This window comes from Rousettus aegyptiacus, unplaced genomic scaffold (assembly GCF_014176215.1).
Source record: "Rousettus aegyptiacus isolate mRouAeg1 unplaced genomic scaffold, mRouAeg1.p scaffold_m13_p_15, whole genome shotgun sequence".
Taxonomy (NCBI): domain Eukaryota; kingdom Metazoa; phylum Chordata; class Mammalia; order Chiroptera; family Pteropodidae; genus Rousettus; species Rousettus aegyptiacus.
The window spans coordinates 24,669,433-24,692,351 of record NW_023416290.1 but is presented as its reverse complement, the minus strand read 5'-3'; the positions used below and the strand labels follow the sequence as shown (position 1 = coordinate 24,692,351).

The following is a 22,919-nucleotide window of genomic DNA, read 5'->3' as shown; positions in this document are numbered from 1 at the left end:
CTGAGACTCTGGCTTTTCTTTCACTTGAACCTAGGCACTGTGATTGGTGTGGATGAAAGCACTGCTTTCTCATGGCCTACGTGTGACCTGTGTGGCAATGAGAGATTGGAACAGAGCCCAGAAGACAAGTAAGTGACTGGCCTGAAAGACCCTAGGGCCAGCAGCAACCCAGTCCCAGGATCCCCACTGCCCCACTGCCTCAGGCCAGCTTCCCCTGTGCCAGGAGCCAGGCATGTGCTCCAAGTGGGAAACCAAGTCTGCTGAACTGCAGGGAAGAGGCCGTGGTACACAGTGTCTTTTTTTCTTTTGGCTGCTCCTTGCAGCTCCTCCTATGTTAAAAGAGAAAAGAGCCAGGTTTTGTCTTCAGCTCATTTATTATTAGTCAGGAGAAGAGAGAAAAACTCAGGGTAAACATGAATAAATAAGATAAACTTGGTAACTGTACAGCTTGTTCTTTTCAGGAGTTCAAATTTTTCCAGAGACCAATGAAGAGCTACATAAACAGACATCTCTTCCCTGCCAGTGTTACTGCACCCACTCCCTAGGGGCACGGGGTCTTAGGCTGGGTATAGATGCAGTTCTCTGAGTCATTTCTCTGGCCTCTCAAGTTGATTTTGTCACATAACAGAAAGGGACTCACTACTTTTCTACTTCTTAAGCAGAAAGGGCAAATGTCTCCTTGATACCTCCTGGCTTGGCAGCCTTATGTATAAACAAGTCATTACAGGATCATATTTAATTGGCAAGAAGAGTGTGAATCACAGGTTGACTTGGTAGCAGGAAGGCACATAGAAACTGACGATTAAAGCAGGTTTTCCTGCTCAGGCAGATAGGAAGCCCTGACTTCCCCTTGCCTGGCAGAGGCCTTCACTTTGTTTCATGGGATGTTTATTGTCATCCACTATAACTCAGCTCGAATGAGGCTTCCCTGTCTAAATGTCCTTTCTTGGTTACCTGCCCACAACACTGTTAGCTGGAAGCTAGGGAAGCTCATGATTATCCCTCAGGCTGAGCCCAGGACTTCCCTGGCCTATTTCAGGAACTTGATTTCTGAAAGTAAATCTCCCTCTTCTTTCCCAGAAATCATTCATATTTAGAAAAATATCTCTCTACTGCTAGACACTTTTAATGCAACCCTTTTCAAGTCTCATCTTCCTGTGTGTTTCTGAACAACAAAGGTACCTTTTCTTGTGGGAACTGCTCTTGTTTGGTCACCTCTCTTTTTCTCAGAAAGCACCTGCAGGTCTTCCTGGACTGTCTCTCTCAACTCCAGTGCACAGGGAGGGTCAAGGTAGAGCTGGTACAGGATCTCATGTACATCCTCATGGAGCCACTCGAACTCACTGGCTGAGAGAGAGTTGTATCTATTGCTCTTTTCTTGGGAAAAGGGAGATGGACTCACCCTCAGGAAGAGTCTTTTCATGTCTGCGACTTAAAAAGTCATGTCTGACTTAAGACTTTGAGATTGAAGCTACTAAACAGAAGATAGGTGGTTTAGTTTTAACACATTAATTTTCAGGACATGAGTTTTTAGCATGAGCACTTACTATGGCCCATTCCACTGTTATTACAGCTAGTGCAGAGCAGTATCTCTCTACTCCTGAGGTTTGCTGCCTGTGAGGATGGGGTAAGTCCAAGGATGCCCAGCTCAGATGTGTGTTCTTATACTTAAAAGGCCTAAGTTAGCAGATCATCCCCCAGAAAAGAACCCAGTCCCATGAACTTTCAAGTACAACAAAGTTTCAAGGTATAATTGTGTACATGCTAAGCGTTTAGACTATGCTGAGATTTAGACAAGTCTTACTGTTGTCATTCACTGATGAATGCCCATGTCTGCTAACAGGGCCTTTCCCTTTTGCAATTGAGGTTTTGGATTATGGTAAGATAGTCTTAAGATTTCAAGTTCTACCGCCATGGTTTCACATTAATACAACAAAATTATCTGAGAGACACACTTTTTTAGTTCCTGGATATTTCAGAGTCTGAGTAACTTTATTATTATTTCTCAGACCTGGTTTGCCTACCCTGAGAGTTTCTGCAGTGAGGTTTAATAAAATGGTGTACTCCTCCAAGAAAACCATCACCTAAATATATATAACTTATGGGCCAAAGACAGTTTTCTTCTTTGTGAAATTTGGCCCTCATTAATAAGAGTATTCTGTCTTTGAGATGCCACCTCTATCTTGTCAAAGCCATTTGAAAGCACCACAAGGGGCCTACGGAATTACTGAACCACAGAAAAGGGCACTGAGGACTGACTACTGGGGTGGTGCCAGGGCATAGCCCCTCACCCCAGGTCACAAAAAGTATCTGTGACCACTATGGGTGTCCACATCCAGGTAGTCGACTTAGACCAGCTCAAAGAGTTGTGGTGAATGTGGAGGCTGATCATCTGTAGAACTTTCTGATGGATTCTCATGGCCAAATTCCAGCTCTGATTCTAGCCAGAATTTGAGGCTGATTGCTCCATTCGGTGGAGGCTGCTCTCTCTGGCCCCATGCCTTCTCCTTCCCCACCCACTCCTGTGCCTCAGGAGAGGCTGGCATCAGCAGAATGTGGAGCAGCCATTTATACTCTTTCATCTAAACCACAGCTATCAGAGTTTGGATTAAATTGGAATGTGTATAAATCCATAAACAGAATCTTTAAAGATCACTGGTCTGACTGCGGTTCCCAGCTCTGATTTCAGGTTAAAATCACTTGTGGACTCTAAAAAGAGTTTCTGGCTCCCTCCATGGGATAAAGCCCACTGGCCTGGGCATGTATCTTTAAAGCAGTTGGTGACACCCCGCTTCCCCTCACCCAAGTGCCAAACAAGGGACTGCTATTGCTGCTGCTGGTAGGGACTGATGTTTAGATTAAGCAGCAGGACAGTTTATAAACAGGTATTCCCTGATTATTTAAAAGTAAAATGTAAGTAATTACAATAGACCAAGAACTGTGCTCACTACTTTTCTCAGATGCTGCCTTAATCTCTGTAACATCCCAGTGGGGCAGAATCCACATTTTACTGCTGAGAAAACACAGAGTGCAGGACTCTTATAACTACTGTTTTTATTGGATGCAAAGACATCCCACAGAAGGAAAGCCATTGTTATCCTCACAAGTGACCACCTAGCAGAGTTAGTAGCCAGCCCAGATTGGGGAGTGTGGGTATGAGTGACAGGGACCCTTGTGTGTGTGTTTCTGTTTTTGCTGAAGTTTTTGTGTTTAATGTGTGATGAATTAGTGGTACCTGTTGACTGATCCCTTGTTGCCTCCTCTCTCAGTCCTTGGGGGAGAGAGGGAGGAACAAAGAATGACGTAGTGCTGGGTAAGGCTAAAATATTGCCTGTAAAATATTTCCAGTGTTACATATGCTGAAACTTTAGAATTTGATAATTCTGGGTTAACTTTTTCTGGGTGCGAATTTGGGGTTTTTCAACTTACTAGGAGGAATCATCTGTTTACATAGTTTAAAAAGCTATGGGATGGGTCTATTGGTGTAACACTTTATAGGAAAAAAAAAAAATTTCCAAGACACAAGACTTTCAACAAGTGCTAAAGATAATGGCTTTGGATTGTCAGGAAACATATTTCTGTGGAAAATGTTGGGGGAAGTGTTGGTAAAACTCTCGCTTAAAGAGAACATATGGAAAAATGAACCAAAATCTGCAACCTAACCAAACTAAACCCAACAACACTTGGGGATGGTGCACAACTCACTTGTTATTCCATGCAGCACAAAGGCACAGTACCTGCCCTGTAGTTCCTTAGATAGCCTTGGCAGGGCTCTACCTCCCGCTGGGTTCCTGCAGGCTCCCAAGAAGAGCAGCCTGGTGCTTCCTCTATGAAGCCTTCAGTGATGGACAGACTTTGACCACCCTACCTTAGGAACCCAGAGACCAGAAGGAAGCCCTGGCAGAAATCCTCCCTCACTCATTTGATTTCCTTCTAACTGGGGTTGGCTTGTACCCCCATACATTCAATTTCTCAACTACAATGCTCCCAGAGGTAAAACCCTACTTATAAAGAGCTCAAAAGGGTGTGTGTGCTAACATGTGTGTGTACTTGAATATGGGTGGGTGTACTCATGCGTGTGCTTGGGTGTGTGCCTATACCTGTGTGTGCTAGAGTGTGTGCATGTGCATTGGGTGAAGGGCACTGAGTTGTGGTAGCCTCAGTTGCCAACTCTGTGGGTGCTCTGTTATCAGAGCTGACACTGGTAAAATTAGGGTAAATTCTAAGCCTGAGGTACATTTTTGTAAGTTCCTTCCCCTTACCCCCAGCTGTACTCACAGTAGATATCAGAGCTTTACATCTGATGGAAAGGAGCTGATGGATGATGAGTATAAAAAGGATCTGTGTGTAGATATCAGCCATAAGTTTCCCAATCTGGCTTCTATCAGTTTTCTGGGTGAGAATGCACATTCACCAAAATACAAAGAATCACATTAAGACTTTCTGGAGAACCATAACTCCATTCCCTGGATCAAAGGTGCTGCTTCTGGTTAGGATACACAAGTGTTAAGTTTTATGCCTTCACATTAATGTGGTTTAACTACAGATGTAAAAACAATAGAATTGGCTGTTGTTGTACATGTCATTTCTCAAAGGTAACATTACAATGATATGAAATTTGGTGTTTGTTTCTTTAGCTTTCAGAAAAGGAAAAGTTAAAGGAAAATATATTGTGTCTTTAAAAAACAAAGACACATTTTATACACGTGCATATATAAACAGTACATATGAGTTTGTTGCTGGGTGTAATTGTTTTAATCTCTCTGTGTCAATTTCTGCCAAATATAAAATATTTATAATTTATTCTCTTTTTATGAATGATAGTATCTAGCTGTCCAACCTCAATCTTCCTAGCCCTGTGTGGTGACCTCTCACTCTATAGCACCCTGTGCTTTCCCTTCAGGTGGGCAGACTCGCAACTCTGTCTTGTTCACTGCCCTTCATGGGCTCATAATATACCCTCAATGAATAATTGAGGAAGTGGGCCATAAAGTTGATGTCTATGTCACATATGAGCCCAGGCCCTAGGAAGGCCTTAGCTACCACTGTCAAGTCAGACACTTGTAGTTCTATCTCTTTATCTGTCTGTCAACCAGCAACTCTCATTCCTCCATCAGGCCATTAAACTTTTTACTAAGGAACCAAAACTCTTTACAAATCACATTGAATAGGCGAGGTATTCTACACCATGCCTATCTAAAAGATGGTAAATGAAAGTGGCACCGTGAGTTGGCATTAAAGAGGTGTTCACATCCACAATTCATCCTGATACTGATCGCTTCAAAACAAACCATCTCAAAGCTCAGTGGCTTCCATACTTATTCTGTACATAGACCCACAGTTTGGATGAGGGTCTACCAGGACAGCTCATCTCTGTTCCAGTGAGCATCTGCTGGTGCCAAAAGGCTGCTCTGGAGTCACATGAGGCCCTTAAGTCCCCAGCTGGCTACTGTGCTCCTGTTGGCTGGGACCTTCCGGGTTCTAGCCAGATATCACATAACCTGGAGTCCCTCACAGCATCTGTCTGGGTCTAATAAAGGCAAGCAGAAGTAGCTGGGCACCTTTCCTGACCTAGCTTGGGATGTAACTCAGTGTCCTGTCCACTACACTCTGTTCATGAAAAGCCAGTTATGGAGCACTTCAGCCATATTATCTGACCACTCCAGCCTCAATCTCCTTTGTCAAGTCACATTAAAGATGAAAGCTGTGAGTTAATACATACTGAAGAGAGCTAGTGTAGATGTATGTTGAGGATTTTGCACAGATAAGTGAGAGATATCCCTAATATTATTCTGCAGGTGGCAGCAAAGGAGTTTCTAGAACACATTACTTTCTAGGGCTTCAGTCTCCAATAAGGCCAGAGATGTAATGTGGATTAGCTTCTATTTTCAGCCCCATCCTGACCCCAATGTATTTTAGCTTCTATTTTCAGCCCCATCTCGACCCCAGAAAGAAAGTGTTGAGATCTAATCTACAGATTTAGAAGGGCATACCACACCTTTCTGGGCTAGTCGTCTGGTACCCTTGCCATCCAGTGCCCTGTGTTCTCAATTGGAGATGAAACTTGCCCAAGATTAACCAATCACCATAAGACATTCATCAAACAGAACATGAAGAAGCAGCTTTCTACAACACAGAAAGAGGTGTTTGGCTCAGTGTAACTCTACAAGAAGTAGTATCTTATTAAGGAGGGAAGTTTGGGGCAAAGTACCAGGAAATCCTTTGATCAGAAGTGTTGCTGGATTGGGTAAGTGTCCCAAAGGAAGTGGGAGACAGCTGCAAGCATGAGGCATGCCCAGCCCCACCATTCCCAGATAATGAACAGGGCATATCCCTTTGTAGGTCTTCCCTCCACCTTCAGTTCCTCCCCTAGGACAGCCAGCTGAGAGACGCTATCATTGCATCCACTAACAAACATCAATAAGAGGTATTTTAAATGTACTTGTATAAAAACAGGATCTGGTTATCAGAAAAAAAAGTAGTTCATTTGCCATAAAAGGGCTTTTATCACAGCCCTTTCTTTTCCTCTTCCTCACTAATGTTCTCAACCGTTTGAGGAGTGGAAGGTCATGGACTGGGGAACGGCCTTCTACTCTGCTCTTCGCTGTTGCGTTGCTGGGAACAGAACGTGCAGGGATCTCTTTGCTTTAACCAGCATGCCTTTTATCACTGCAGAGTTATGAAGTGAAGAGTGTCCTTGGAAAGGAGGTGGAGTTGTTAAATTGTTTTGTCCAGTCCATAACCACCTATCCGACTAGCTGCATTGGATTGGAGAAAATTGAACTTCCGAGTTCAGGAAGAGCCTTTTCAGATTGTCATCGGTCACCATGGGAATCTGTGAACTTTGCAATGTGGCTGCAAGGGTGGTGGTGGTGGTTTTTGATAGTTATTTGTTAACTACGGACGAAGGGAATGTATTTTATGACCTTGAAATGGAACAAGATTTTTCTAGGGCAAATGTTAAATGGTTTTGTAAATTATAAATCAAAATACATTTTTTATAGTTATATATTTTTATTACCTTTCTGCAAACTTAACATAACTGTTAATAAAGCTCATATAAGCTTGAGGTCTTCATTTTGCATTTATCTTAGGCAATAATATTAAAGTAGCAGGAAAAACTTAATTGTAATTTTAAAGGTTTACAAAACTTAAACCTTTGTCCTATATTGTCATATTACTGTTTTCCTGTAATAATGTCCAACCTAAGCATTTTGTGGTTCAATATTTTTGGTAAAGTATTCTGGGGACCTATGTCAGAGGTAAAACTGTTACCCATAAAGTGTAAAGTTAACTAGTGTGATTATAGCTATACTGAACAGAGATACAGCTAGCTCATTCTAGATAGTCCTGTTTAATCATACTGCGCATTGAGCCAAAATGACAGACTGAGGAGTAGTATATTGTTAACATTTGCTTTGTTGGCAGAGTTTTAAATTAAATATAAAACCATTCTTCCTTTATAACAGTATGATGATAACAGGCCACAGTTAATTACATAATATAGATGTACTAGCTGAGATCGAGAAAAGGGTATCTAGTAGCCACTTTGATTGATGGAAAGGCAAAGGGCTTTATTTATTTGTCCAGATTAAGCTTTGAAGCATTACAATTACTGCAAGATAGCTGGTTTTAAGTAGCTTTGTGACTGTCCTTTTCATCTACATGACTATTTTGTATTCATACACTTTAAAAATTTATTTGAAGCTGTGCATGAAACTGAAGAAAGTGAAAGCAAAATCCCATGGAAGCCAAAGTTGATTCAGATATGCTTTTAGGATAATCCGAGCCCTCCTCTACTCCCTTACCCCTGAGAAACCAACTAAAGTTAGGGAGCATTTCAGCGGTTCTCCATAGGGCCCCCAGATCAGCGGCTGGGCCAGTTCCCTCCCCGAGTCTGAGTACTTTTGGGGGAGCACCTTCCACCAGAAAGCTGCAAGGTTAACGTGAGCTTAATCGTGCTTTGCTGATCTTAGGCAAGTTACATAAAACATTCGGCGATAACGACCGGCATGTTTCAAAAGCAAAGCAGACTCTCTTCTAAGATGCTTGGTTTCCCGTGTCCACCGAGGCGGGGAATGGGGTTGGGTCATACCTGGGTCACCGCACCGCCTCCCAGGTGCCAAGGCACACTGGAATGTGCCCTTTCCCAGCGGGATCCTGGGGCCTCCCGTGTGCAGGAATCACTGTAAATACAGGAACCAGGGGTGGTTTAAAATGCTTCTTTATTCTTACAAATACTATAAAAATTAGTATAAAAAAGTGAGCATGCTCAGTCTTTTATCTACAATACATAGGTTTGTCTGAAAAGTTTTTTGTTTTTTTAACAAATGTACCTTAGCTGCATCAATAAGTATAAGATGTAGAAAAAGCTACCATTATAAAAATAATTTAAGGGAAAAACACATAAAGCTTCTCTCGAAGTTCAGTGGTGTTAAGGCCAGGCTGTAGCTTCCTTTCACTCACACGTCCCAAACAAACCGCAGCGGGCGCCTGCGGCTGTCGCGGCGTCCGGGCAGGGCGCGTCGCTCCGTGTCCGTCGGCTCTGAGGTATCGGTCGTTGGTGAGTCTTCCCGCACCGCCCCCTGCCCCACGGCGGCGCGTTACCGGCAGTCCGCCGCACCCGAGGACGGCAAGAAGGGCGGGCTGGGCAACTGCTTGAAGAACTGCCGGAGGCCAGCCAGGTCCCGCGTGAGCTGCTCCACACGCTGGTGCAGCTTCTCGTTCTCGGCCGACAGCTCCACCAGCTTCTGCTGCATCTCCTGGTTGCGCCGTTTAGCCTTGTCGCGGCTCTTGCGCACTGCGATGTTGTTGCGTTCGCGCCGCTGCCGGTACTCCGGGCTGCCACGGTCCGGGCCCCTCTTGCCCGCGGCTTTGTCCCGGGCCGGTCCTGGCGCGGGGCTCGGCCCCGGGCTGCAGCGCGGCGGCTCCGGCGACGCGGGTGGCGTGGGCTGTGCGGCCGCCGCCAGGCTCACCACGGTTTGCGCGCAAGCGGCCACCTGTGCGGGCAGCAGCGAGCCGGGCGCGTCGCTGTCTCCCCAGTCGGGCTCGCGCTTGAGCGGTCGTGGGGCGGCCGGGCCCTGACCCGCGGCGCGCGCGAGGCTGCCGGGCAACAGCTCCAGCGCGCCCGCCTTGTGGTTGCTGTTGAACAGGTCGGCGAAGAGTTCGTCGTGGCACAGCTCCAAAGTAGGCACGGCGGCCATGGAGTCGATATAGGCGCTAAAGTCAATAGCGCTCTCGTCGTCGTACATGGCGGGGGCAGAGGCTCCCGGCTCCGCCAAGCCTCCGGGCTCGGCCCCGCGGCCCGGCTTGCCTGCCCGGCCCGGCTCGTAGAAAGGCGCAGGCTCCGCGGGCCAGGGCGCGCCGCGCGCCAGGCCGTCCAGGCTGAAGAGGGCGGCGCTCATGGAGGCGTCCGGCCGGGCTCTCGGTTCGAACGTGGCTGTCACCTCGCTGGGGCCGGCTCGCCGCCTTTTCTAGGCTGACGCGCAGGCCCCGCCCCGGCTCCAGAGCCGCGGGGGCGCTCCGGGGCCGCGGGGAGGGGGAGCGCTGGGCGGCGGTGCCTTGGGAGCCCCCGCCCTGTCCCGGAGCCGCCCCTTGAACCTTCCCTTGCCCCCTTCCTTGCTACACCCCGGAGCTACCCCGACGCCCGGGCGCGGGGGGAAGGGGCGCGCGCTTCCTCCTCCGCCCCCGGTCAGAGCGGTGCTGCTGGGAATGGCCCTTCCCCTCCCCTCCCCCCGCCCCGGCTTCCTGTCCTCATTTTTGGGGTTTGCGGCCTCTTCGTCCTCCGGAGCCGGGAGTGAAATCAAAACCAGGACTTGTGGGGCGTGCGTTTCAGTCCGGTTCCTGTCGTCGGAGGAAGGTGGGGAGGCAGGCAGGGTCGGGCGGCTCCAGGGAGGACCGAGCACTGGAACGTTGTTCAGGCGCAGACCCGGTGCTGTCGGCCGGGCGCGCGCACTGGGGTCTGCTGTCACCCACTCGCTCGCCGTGGGCCCCCGGCCTCGCACGTTTTAGGGAATGAGGGGCCCGTTTTAGGTATCCTCCTCGGGAGTCCTGGGGTTCAGTGGGCTCAGCATCGCTGCTGGTGCGTCTTAACCAAAGGGCTGACAGGACAGCGAATGGAGGAGAGAGAGTGGCGTCGCATCCACCAAACCGCCGGCCTCCAACTAGTGGAGGCCAGGACAGGATCGGGGGCCATTCCTGAACTCTGCAAGAAACCAAGGGCCAGAGGAACCCGCTGCCTGTTCGCATTGGCATTTTTTTTTTTTTTTTTAGGCGAGGCAGCCCTTGGTCGACCTCACAGATTGTAAGGACTTTGTCATCTTACAATCTCGTTTTATTTATTTATTTGTTTGTTTGTTTGTTTGTTTATTTATTATGCCTACAGCACCTGGTCTTCCTAGGTGGTCGCCCATCCAAGTACTAACCAGGCCTGACCCTGCTTAGCTTCTGAAATCAGATTGGATTGGGCTTGTCCAGGGTGGTTTGGCCATAGACCTGGCATTTCTTATTCTTACTAAAGCACTGCCATCTTGTGGCGACATCTTGCTTCTGTCCTATTTTTACTTTCAAACTTTTTTTTTCTGTTCAATATTCCAAAAAGAAGTGCATACCTAGTAGATCTGACAGGGTATTAAGTTGCTAATTCTTCACATTGCAAAATGCATGAAAAGACAGTATAGATTTGTTTTGTTCGTTAAGTTTCTTGCAATTTGGGGCAGGCATTTCTGATCAATTCCACTTATTAAATCACTGTACCTATTCAAATCTGGCCTCCAGCTCACATCTGTTCTTGGCTTAGGCTTCTTATTCACAGACCTTGGGTCCAAACACCAAAAGCTCCACAAACTGCTGCCTGAGTTTCTGCAGTCAATTCCAGAGGTAATTTATAATAACGTGCTAGGATATTTAATAGGTTTTCTAGGACAAACCTGTTGCTTTAGAATTAGAGAGGGTACTTGGTGTTGTTATACTATTAATTAGTTACCTGTTAAAGGTAAAACCCAGGAACACATGTAGTGTGTGTTAATGCAAACCCAGAGAAAAGGCCTAGGACAAATTTTGTATTTCTTATTTAAATTTAGGAAGTTATAAAAACACAATTAAAGCCTTTTCCAATTAGGAAATGAAAAATACATATTTTTATGAAAAAAAAGTGTTTCCAAAAATAACCTAGTGAGATGATTTAGATATCAGAGTAATTTTTACTTACTAAGAAGTTGAGTTTACAAGGTAATCATGCTAATGAAGAAAAACATTAGAATGTCTTTGACATTTTGGGATTAAGCTTGGGAAAGATGCTAGGCATACAGTTTTATAATGTATTAACCATTAATAATCATTTTTAGATTTAAGGATTTTCTTCCCTTTTCCAGAAAAAGAGAAGTCATAGATACGCCGATATGGATTTGCTGTGACATTTGAGGGTACATTAAAGACTTTAAAGAATAATAAAATGTCCTAATCCATGTAAAATGGACAGAAGGAAAAGGACTAGAAGAAATATGCTAGTGTTAACAATCTTGATTAACATTGCTCCTGGTAAAGTTACACATGATTATTATTAGACATGATTATGATAGGTAGTTGATCAGTTAATTTAAATTGTTAGAGGATCACAAGAAAAATACACACATGCCTTAAATCCTTAAAAAAAATTTTAAATAAAACTATTTAAAGTTTAATATTTGTGGGATATTCACTGTCATTTCATAAATGTCTCCACTTACTGCCCTTCGCTAACTCTATTAATAATTTATTCAAGATAAATACAGTTGTTTTTAAACATTTCTCATTGGGAGAGATGTTTCAAGTAATAAATTGAGCCTCCTTGAGCATCCCAGTTGGAACCTCTTGATTCCACCGTGTTTACAAGGACATTCTGATGTTGAGCACAGTTGAGGTGTACATGTGGACTTTCTAAACACATCAGTCTTTAGAAATTCAAGAGGCTCACATGTGCTTAAAATGTGCTTAAATTGCTTAGTATTTAATATTTAAAATATGCTCTAGTATTGTTAAGCACTATCAGGATTAGAAAGTCAATTTTTTTTTCTTCTCATTCATAATGTGGTGTGACCATAACTCAGTTCTAATGTGGGATCATTTTGGGGTGCCTCATTAGGTGCAAGATACAGGGCAAGTACAGTTCTCCAAATTAAAGTCTAAAACAATGAAAACGTTTCTTGAGCAGTGCTATCTAAAATTTAAAAATGAAGTTTCAAGAGGAAAGCTGTTGACTTTACTGCCCTCTTCAGATTGTTATTCTCAACTGTCAAATGCTTTTCTTAACCTTCTGCCTTAGGGCTAATTTTAACTTCATGGTATATTTTCACGTGTTCAGTGTCAGACAGTAGTGAAGTTACAAATGCAGACTTTTTTGGATAAAACTTATTCCCAATATATGAGTTGGAAAAAGGAAAGACAGGAGCCAAAAGAATAAACCCAGTGAGTTGGGGATCACATATCACTTGCACTATTAAGCCTGTGTGTATTGTTAAAAACCTACTGAATGGGTAAACATTTCTGAATTCACTTCAGCCTCTGGACTTTAAGAGACTGAGCCCCAAGATTACAAAGCAGCCAGAGCAGAGAATAAGTATGTGATTCTGTGGGTCAGGAGTCCAAACTGCCATATATTTGTTCACCTTCCCAGTAATAAAGACAAAGGAGAAGCAATTTGTTTTTCTAGCCTGTATTCTTGTCAAACGGATTCATTCCTCCCTTTGCCTAAATCTGCCTCCCACCTCCCTGCCACAGCCCAGGCATCTCCTGGGTGGCATTTCGGTCACACTTGCTCACCCAGGAAGGGCACAACAGGTTTGTACCCTCATAATCTGTTCTCCACATACAATCCATTCTTCAGATGGCTGTCAGGAGACCTTTGAGGAGAAAGGTGCTATCACATTACTGTTGCATAAAATATTTGAAAGGTTCTTTGCCAAGAGAATGGAGTTTTTAAGTATGAGCCCCTCACTACCCACTTCTTTAAATCCAGTTCCTACCACAAGCAATTGATGTCTGACTCACTCAACTGTTTATATGCCACAGACCTACCTGGTGTCCTGTGTGTGATGGTGATGGTTCTGCTGAAAGCATTCTCCCCACTCCTGCTACTTGGCTGGCAAGATCTTTCATCTGCAAGAGCCCTACTAAAATGACACCTCTCTGTTGCTTTCTATGACATACGTTAGCCAAGTTAATCATTTCTTCATCTGGTTTCTCAGAAAAAAAGTAATCTCACATATTGCCAATAATTAAATGCACGTTTTCCCCCATATTTTTAAAATTGGGATGCATATGCCAATCACCATTGGCCAAGGTGTCAATTATGATGTTTCACATTACCTGCATATGGGTGTTTAGTGGCTGGGAGTGAAATCCTGGGGGTGGTAAAGAACTCTTAAGAAATTCTGCATCATCAACTCTGGATAATACAGAGAGCAGTATTGTATATAAAACTCAAACATCAACAACTCGAGTTTAAAAGTGATTCAAAGGAAGCGAACATGAAGTCTAGGAATGCCTTAAGTAATATGCCTGGCTAATATTTTCCTGTTTACATATGCACAAGAATAATATATTATTGAAATTAATGTCTAAAGGAGATTAAATTCTTTGAGTACATAATAGCAATTTTAGGAAAATGAGAGGAGCAAAGTCACAAAAATGGTGGAGTAGGGCTCTATCTCTCCACAATAACTGTCAAAACTGTCATGATCAACTTTCATAGAACCCTGGAATCTGGCCAAAAATTTACAACAACCACCAGAAGAAGCTGCCATACTGCAATAAGAGAGTGTCGTGGCATTTTAAATGCCTGCTTGCTTTCCCCTATTCTCCAGATTGCTGACAGTCATATGTTACAGTGAAATACTGATGCAGGACTTTAGTGTCAGAGGGAGCAATACAGAGTCTACTCTCAGCAATCTGGAGTTATATATTTGGACCTATCCAGTGGCTCCCTGAGTGACTAGAGCATGGGTGGCATTTGGGCATTCGTTTAAATTATGTAAGGGCAAAGCTATTGGCTGTAGCAGCCTAGGGCAAGGAAAAGACCAAGAAACCTGGGAAAAAAAGGTTTGGAAAAAGAGATATGCAGAGAATATGGACTTTAAAAAGTTCCTGCATGAAGTGTACATGTATGTCCAAGTTGGGCTGCATGCACAGAAAAGACCTGAGAAACAATAATCTTTCACTTCTGGCTGACCTTAAGGCTCCACTCATTCATCAAATGAAAGCTAAGGCAGAATTATAAAAAGCCTGGCTAAATCTTAAAGGACAACCAATCTAAAAAAAAAATGGAGTATTTTTTTTTCTTTTTCTTTCTTTTTCTTCTTATGTATATACTTTTACTTGGCTTCAGGCATTTAAGGTAATTCTGTTAAAATACTAGGTGACCACCAAACTAACAACACACAGATTTCGATGGCCTCAAAACAAAGAATACGGATATTATAAAAATAGTTTTGAGAAGTCACTAAACAAGCAATAGCATTCCAAAGCAAACATCAACATAAAACTATGGGGAGAGAAGTCTGATTTCCAGAATTGCCACATTATAATATTTGAAATATAACAGTAAACATTTATGAGGCAAGCACAAAAAAACAAAACAAAACAAAACAAAACAAAAAACAAACAAACAATGTATGACCCATTCAAAGAAAAAAGAGAAAATACTAGAAAATGTCCCTAAAAAAGTCTAGATATTGGACTTACTAGGCAAAGACTACATCATATGTCTTAAATATGTTCAAAGAGCTAAGAGAAACCATGGATAAAGAACTAAAGGAAACCAGGGGAACGATGTATCATCAAATAGAGAACACCAATAGATATTATCAATAGAAACCAAAATCTAAAGCAGAAAATTTAAAAAAAAAAAATCATTAGAGTGTTACAACAGCAGCACTGAACAAGCAGAAGAAAGACTCAGCAAACTTTACTATAGGACAACTAAAATTGTCAGAAAAGCATAAAAAGAAAAGAATGAAGTAATCAGAACCTGAGGGACCTGTGACACACCATCAAGCATACTAACATAATGAGAGTCCCAGAGAAGAGAGAAAAAGGGACAGGAAAACTATCTGAAGAAATCATGACCAAGAAAAGAAAGAAAAGTATGTCAACAAAGATTCTGTATCTTGCAAAGGCGAAGGAGAAATTAAGAGATTCCCCAGATAAACAAAAACTGAGGAGTGTTTTACTAATTGGCCCGCCCTACGACAGCTATTAAAAAGAGTCCTTCAGGCTGAAATGAAAGGATACTACACAGTAACTGAAAGACATATGAAGAAATAAAGACTAGTGGAGGCAACTATGGTTGTAAATATGAAAGCCAGTATTATTGTATTTCAGGTTTGTAAACCTTTCTTTAATTTTTCTGTTTGGTTTTAGAAGAAAATGCATAGGAGTAATGTCAGCAACACGATGGCATAGAACATTTCTCCTTTTTATCTCCTGTTTTAATCAATGAATTAGACATTGACACACACACAAAAGCACCTTGGTCGGTCTTTTAGGGCCTAGCATCTTACTCCAAGGAACTCAGGAAGAGTCCCACCCACCAGTGCAGACAGACAGACCTCTCAGGCTACAGAACCAGCGAAGCCAGTGAAAGCCTAGACACCTCTCACCACTGTCAAGCAAAAATTGGGTGAGTGCTAACCTAGGCAGGCAGTCATACACGAAAGAGAACTTGCAGAAAGCCAGGCTTTCCATAAGAGACTCCAGCACACCACTAAAGAAAAAAATAATAATAATAAAAATTTAGTTGCAGCAGAAGCGCTAAGAGAAACTTTTTAAGTGTTGACAACCCCCACGCCCAAAGAAACACTGAACTGGGTGATTTGTCCAGCAGAGGCAACTCTCCTGCAGGGAAATGGAAAGAAGTGAGTGAATGCCTGATGACCTCAACCAGGTGGATAACATCTGGAAAACCCATTTCTATCTACTAGCATCTGGAATACTAAAGTGGGAGCTTTAGGCAGAGTAGGTAAATGCTGTGCTCTCCTTCTCCCATAACCACATCAAAATTACAGCTAAATTATACAACAATCAATGTGGAGAACCATCTGAAGATGAGCTGAACAGAACTCCTATAACTAAGGCTATAAAGAAGTAGCCATGCAGAAATCAGTAGAAGAGGCAGAGATGTGAAATGAGCTGGTCCTACATCCATATGTAGTGGTTAAGAATCAGGAGGGATAGCTCGGCTGAAGAGGTCCCCTCTGAGGAGCAAGGGATCCCAGCCCCACACTGGGTTCCTCCATCCAGTGCCAGGGAGAGGAGTCCCCACAACAGCAGCTGTGAAAATAAACAGGGATTCCATCAGTGCAACACAGAGCTGCTCAAATCCCAGGCATCCTCTTTAAAACCCCACGCACAGTCTTGCTCGATCACAAGCACTTACCCTAAGTTCCAGCAAAGGGACAGCAGCTCAAAGGGCTCTAAAGACATATGGAGAGAAACTGAATTGTATGGCTTCAGGGTGAGGGCCACCATTATCCCTGTGTTGAGTCTTCCCCACACACATCCTGAAGGGGCAGGCAGGCACCAAACCTGAGTCTGCATTAACTTGGTGAACACTGCTCACCCCACACTGGTGACTCCCTGAGACCCAGCCCCACTCAACTGTGGGAATTCCATTCAGGCAAGACAGAGGGCTGCTGGAAACCCCAACATCCTCTTAAAGGGCCCACACACATACTCACTTGCTCACAGGCACTTACCCTAAGCTCCAGCAAAGGGACAGCAACTCGAAAGGCTCCAGAGACATATGGGAAGAAATCGAATTGTGTGCCTTTAGGGTAAGGACATACACTGTCTTTGAATTGAAACCTCCCCACATAAAGCCAGCAGGGTCAGGCGGGAGTCAAATCTGAATCTGCATTAACCTGGTCAGCAGTATTCCCTTTACCCAGATGATTCCCTGAGACCTCCCCACACCCAGCTTAACACATCGACTATCTTTGGCTCTGTCAATGGCTGCAAGCTTTCTTAAAAACTTTCCAAGGTCTGCAGGCCCCCGACAGGTAGCAGCTGACCTCAGTATGCCCTGTGCCTTTTGCTAAGTGGCCCCAGACCTAGCTCAGGGACACAGCCAGCCTCAGGTTGAAGGGCAGTCTCTCCCACATGCATTTGGAAACGGCACATGAAGTTACCAACCACAGATAGCTTTATAGCTTCTACCAGGAGGCCCTAGGCTGGATACGGGCAGTGAATGACCTCAGACTGCACCTGAGCCCCTCTCAAGAGTCCCTAAAACCAACACATGTGGTGATTGACTTTAGACCAGTACAGAAGACCACCTAATTAGCTCAACAAGTGGCAAACCCAAAGGGTGGTCTCAGCAGGCAACATACCCCAACTAGGACAAATCCTGCTCTGTGGGGACAGCCACCACTGCAGTTGTATGCAGTTATAACAGCCAGTCAGCCTGAGGGTCAACAGCAATCATGGCTCAACCACAACAAGAGGGCGCACACTCCAGGAGTACCCAGCACAAGGGACCAGGGAGATTGCACTACTTGGCTTCACAGGACAGTTACTACATAAGGTCACCTTGCCAAGACTGGGAGATGTAGCAGATTTACTTAATACATTAAAACAAAAACAAACAAATAAAACAAAACAAACAAACAAAAAATGCAGACAAGTAGCCAAAATGAGGAGACAAAGTCCCAAGTGAAAAAAACAAGACGAAACTCTCACAAAAGTACTAAATGAAATGAAAGTAAGCAATCTACCAGATACGAGTTCAAAACACTGGTTATAAGGATGCTCAACAAACTTAGGAGAAGAATAGATCAACTCAGTGCAAACTGCAACAGAGACAGTAAACATAACAAAGGACGAAAACAAACATACACAAAAAAAAAAGCTCAAAAAAGGACCAGTCAGAAATGGAGAATCCACTAGAAGGAATCAACAGCAGATTAGATAAAGCAGAGATTCAAATCAATTTGAAATATAGAGTAGCAGAAAACGCCCACTCGGAACAGCAAAAAGAAAAAAGATTTTTAAAAAATGAGAATAGCTCAAGGGACAATGTCCAGCTTACCAATGATCACATCATAGGAGTACCAGAAGGAGAGAGCAAGGGATTGAAAATTTATTTGAAAAAATAATGACTGAAAAATTCCCTAACTGGGTAAAGAAAATAGACATACAAGTCCAGGAAGTGCAGAGAGTCCCAAACAAGATGAACCAAAGGCGCTCGCCCCAAGACACATTATAATTAAAATGCCAAGGATAAAAACAGAGGATCTTAAAAGCATCAAGAGAAAAGCAGTTACTTACAAGGGAGCTCCCTCCCATAAGACTGTCTGTCAGCTGATTTCTCAACAGAAACTTTGTAGGCCAGAAGGGATTGGCACAAAATATTCAAAGTGCTGAAAAGCAAGGACCTACAACCAAGATTACTCTACCCAGCAATGTTGTCTTTTAGAATTAATGGAGAGATTATGAGCTTCTCAGACAATAAAAAGCTAAAAGAAGTCATCATTACCAGTCACTATTAAAAGAAATGTTAAAGGGACTTCATGAAGAAGGAAGAAGGAAGAAGAGGAAGAACATAAATATGAAAAAAAGGCAAAACTATATACTACCGATAATTATTTTAAATATAAATAGATTAAATGCTCCAATCAAAAGACATAGGGTAGCTGAATGGATAAGAAAAAAAGCCCCTACATATGCTTCCTTCAAGAGACCCATTTCAGATCAAAAGACACACACAAATGGAAAAAAAAATATTTCATGCAAATGAAAACCAAAAAAAGGTGAAGAAGCAATACATATTTAGACAATAGAGACTTTAAAACAAAGGCTAGACAAAGGAGAATGACTACATAATGATGAAAAGATCAATCCAATTAGAGGTAAACATTTATGCACCCAATGTGGAAATACATACATTTATAAAGCAAATATTGACAGACATAACGGGAGAGATCAACAGTAATACAGTAATTGTAGTGGACTTTAACATCCCACTGACATCAACGGATAGATCATCTAGACAGAAAACTAACAAGGAAATAGTCTTAAACAGCCTTAGAGCTTTTTACCCCAAAATATCAGAGTTTGCATTCTTTTCAAGCATACATGGAACATTTTCCAGGATAGACTGCATATTAGACCATAATGCAGGTATTAATAAATTTAAGAAGACTGAAATTAGCATCTTCTCTAACCACAATGGTATGAAACTAAAAATCAATTACAGTAAGAAAACTGACCCACACAAACACATGAAAGCTAAATAACATGCTTCTAAAACAATGACTAGGTTAACAACGAGATCAAAAAAGAAATCAAAAGATACCTTGAGACAAATAATAATAAAAACATAACATGCCAAAATCTGTGAGATGCAGTGAAAGGTCTAAGAGGGAAATTCATAGCCATACAACCCTACCTTAAAAACAATAAAATCTCTATTAAGAGGAAGACAAGCATGTCCACTTATAACACTTTTATTCAACATAGTATTGGAAGTCCTGGCTACAGAAATCAAACAAGACATAAAAGTCATCCAAATTAAATATGAAGAAATAAAACTGTCATTATTTTCAGATGACAAAATACTATAGAGATGCCTAAAGAGTCCACAAACAGCAAACAAACAAACAAAAAAACTATTAGAACTGATAAATGAATTCAGTAAAGTAGCAATATACAAAATTAATATGCAGAACTCAGTTGCATTTTTGTGTACCAATGACGAAATAACAGAAAGAGAAATAAAAAAAAAATTCCTTTTACAATTACATCACAAACAAAAAATAACTAGGAATAAACTTGACCAAAGAGGTAAAAGACCTGTACTCAGAAAATTATCTCATTGAAAAAAGAAATTAAAGAAGATACAAATTAATGAAAGCATATACGATGCTCATAGAAAGATGTCATTAATTTTTATTTTTTTTAAACTTTATATATTTTTTAATTGAAGAAATGATTTAATTATTTTCCCCTGCCTCCCTCCTACCACCTCCCCTCTGGTAACCATTAGTCTATAGTCCATGTCCATGAGTCTTTGTTTGCCCTGTTCATTTGTTGCTTTTAGGTTTATATCCCACATGTAAGTGATATCATGTGATTTTCAAATTTTTCTGTCTGGATTAAATCGCCAAGTGTGATTATCTCAAGGTCCATACATGAAAATGGGTGTATTTCATCTATTCTTATGGCTGAATAATATTCCATTGTATATATGTGCCACAGCTTCTTTAGCCAATCATCTATCATAGGACACTTTAGTTGCTTCTGCGTTCTGGCCACCGTGAATAATACTGCTATGCACATTGATGTGCAAATATTTTTTAGGATATGGATTTTCAAGTCTTTTGGGAGTAAATACCCAGTAGAGGGATTGCTGGATCACATGGTAGATCTAATTTTCTAAGGAACCTCCATACTGTCTTCCATAGTGGCTGTACCAATTTGCAGTCTCACCAGCAGTGTATGATGGTTTCTATTTCTCTGCCTCCACTCCAACATTTGTTATTATTTGTCCTGTTGATTATAGCCATTCTAACAGGTATGAGATGGTATTTCATTATGGTTGTGATTTGCATTTCCCTAATAGCTAGTTGAGCTAGCTATTATGTTGATCATCTTTTCATGTTTGTTGGCCTTTTGTATGTGCTCTAGGGAGAAAAGTCTGTTCAGATCCTTTGCCCATTTTTTGATTGAATCATTTGTTGTTGTTGTTGTTGTTATTGAGTCGTATGAGTTCTTTGTATATTTTGGATATTGAGCCCTTATCAAGGCATTGCTTGCAAGTATATTTTCCCATTCGAATGAATGTCTCTTTACCTTGTTGACGATTTCTTTTGCTGAGCAGCTTTTTAGTTTGATGTAGTCCCATTCATTTATTTTTGCTTTCACTTCCCTTACCTTCGAGGTCAAATTCATGAACTCCTCTTTAAGTCCAAGGTCCTTGAGTTTATTGTTTATTCATTCATTCATTTTTTACAGCAGGAAAGAAAATCTTTATTAGAAGGGAATGTACACTTCCAGATGTGGAAGCTGGCCTACACAAGGGAAGCGAGCTCAAAGACCCAACGTCCTTGAATTTAGTTCCTATGTTTTCTTCTATGCATTTTATTGTTTCAGGTCTATAGTCAGGTCCTTAATGCATTTTGAGTTAATTTTGGTATGTGGTGATAGAAAACAGTCTAGTTTTACTCTTTTGCAGGTGGCTTTCGAGTTTTCTCAGCACCATTTATTGAAGAGGCTTTCCTTTCTCCACTGTATGTTTTAGGCTTTTTTGTCGAAAATTATATGTCCATGTAAATATGGGTTTACTTCCGGACTCTCGATTCTGTTCCACTGGTTCCTGTGTCTGTTTTGCTGCCAATAATATGCCGTTTCGATTACTGTCGCTTTGTAGTATAATTTGAAGTCGGGCAGAGTGATGCCTCCAGCCTCATTCCTGCTGCCCGCCCCCCACCCAGGATGGCTTTGTCAATTCGGAGTCTTTTGTGCTTCCATACAAATCTGATGATTTTTTGTTCTATTTCTTTTAAAAGTGGCGATCAGATTTTGATGGGGATTGCATTAAATCTGTATAATGCTTTAGGTAATATGGTCATTTTAATTATGTTGATTCTTCCAATCCAAGAACACGAAATATCTTTCCAAATCTTCTTTGATTTCTTTTAATAGGGTCTTATAGTTTTCATTATATAGGTCCTTCACATGTTTCATTAAATTAATTCCTAGATATTTTATTACTTTGTTGAAATTGCAAAAGGAATTATTTTATCCAATTTTTCTGATACTTCATTATTAGAGTATAGGAATGCTATGGGTTTTTGAACAGTGATTTTTTTTTTTATCCAGAAACTTTACTGTATTTGCTGATTGTTTATTGTAGCATTCTTGTGGAGTCTTTAGGGTTTTTTATATAGAGAATCACATAATCCACAAATAGTGACAGTTTGACTTCATTTCCTATTTGGCTGCCTTTTATATCTTTCTCTTGGCTGACTGCACTCGCTAGGATATCCAATGTTATATTGAATAATAGTGGCGATAGTGGACACCCTTGCCTTCTTTCTGATCATAGAGGGAACATCTTTAGTTTTTCACCATTAACTACAATGTTGGCTGAGGGTTTGTCATATATAGCCTTTATGATATTAAGTTATTTTACTTCTATACTAATTTTGTTAAGTGACCTGATCATAAATGGATGCTGTATCTTGTCAAAGGCTTTTTCTGCATGTTATGATTATATGATTATTTTTTAATGTGTTTATGTATGATCACATTAATCGGTTTGAGTATTTTGAACCATCCTTGTACCTTTAGGATGAAGCCCACTTGATCATGGCATATAATCTTTTTAATATGTTGCTGTATTTGGTTTGCTAGTATGTTATTTAGGATTTTTGCATCTGTGTTCATGAAAGATATAGGTATATAGTTTTCTTTTTTTGCATTATCTTTACCAGATTTTGGCATCAGGGTAATATTGGCCTCATAAAATGAATTAAGAAGTATTGCCTCCTCTTTGAATTTTTGAAAGAGTCTTAGGATAACAGGTATTAAATCTTCTTTGAATATTTTGTAGAATCACTGGTGAAATCATCTAGTCCTGGACTTTTACTTTATGGTAGGTTTTTAATGATTGTTTCAATATCCATACTGCTAATTGGTTGATTCAGATTTTCCAGATGTTCTTGATTCAGTTTCAGAAGCTTGTATTTTTCTAAGTACGTGTCCATTTCTTCTAGGTTATTAAATTTGATGTTATATACTTTTTTGTAGTATTCTTGTATGATCTTTTGTATTTCTGTGATGTCAGTTGTACTTTCCCCTCTTTCAACTCTGATTTTGTTTGTGTCCTTTCTATTTTTCCTCTAGAGAGTCTAGCCAGGGGTTTGTCAATTTTATTAACCTTTTCT

The 22,919-nt window shown here is 41.7% G+C and overlaps 2 protein-coding genes and 1 pseudogene across 2 annotated transcripts in view; 1 reads left to right on the top strand and 2 right to left on the bottom strand.

Moving 5' to 3' along the window:
• Positions 1 to 7,069, top strand: part of SPIDR (scaffold protein involved in DNA repair) — a 379,872-nt gene extending 372,803 nt beyond the window's left edge. Inside the window, 4 exon segments of the mRNA XM_036232728.1 lie at positions 35 to 128; positions 1,129 to 1,291; positions 1,574 to 1,627; positions 6,676 to 7,069. Of these exon segments, the coding sequence (XP_036088621.1) occupies positions 35 to 128; positions 1,129 to 1,291; positions 1,574 to 1,627; positions 6,676 to 6,897 (533 nt within the window). The 3' untranslated portion in view covers positions 6,898 to 7,069.
• A 1,138-nt stretch (positions 7,070 to 8,207) lies between these two features.
• On the bottom strand, positions 8,208 to 10,166 carry CEBPD (CCAAT enhancer binding protein delta). Its single transcript, XM_016130814.2, has one exon. The coding sequence runs from the start codon at positions 9,402 to 9,404 to the stop codon at positions 8,604 to 8,606; it is 801 nt and encodes a 266-aa protein (XP_015986300.1). The 5' UTR covers positions 9,405 to 10,166; the 3' UTR covers positions 8,208 to 8,603.
• Positions 10,167 to 10,375: 209 nt separating this feature from the next.
• On the bottom strand, positions 10,376 to 10,494 carry LOC118612180 (annotated as a pseudogene).
• Between the last annotated feature and the right edge of the window lie 12,425 nt (positions 10,495 to 22,919).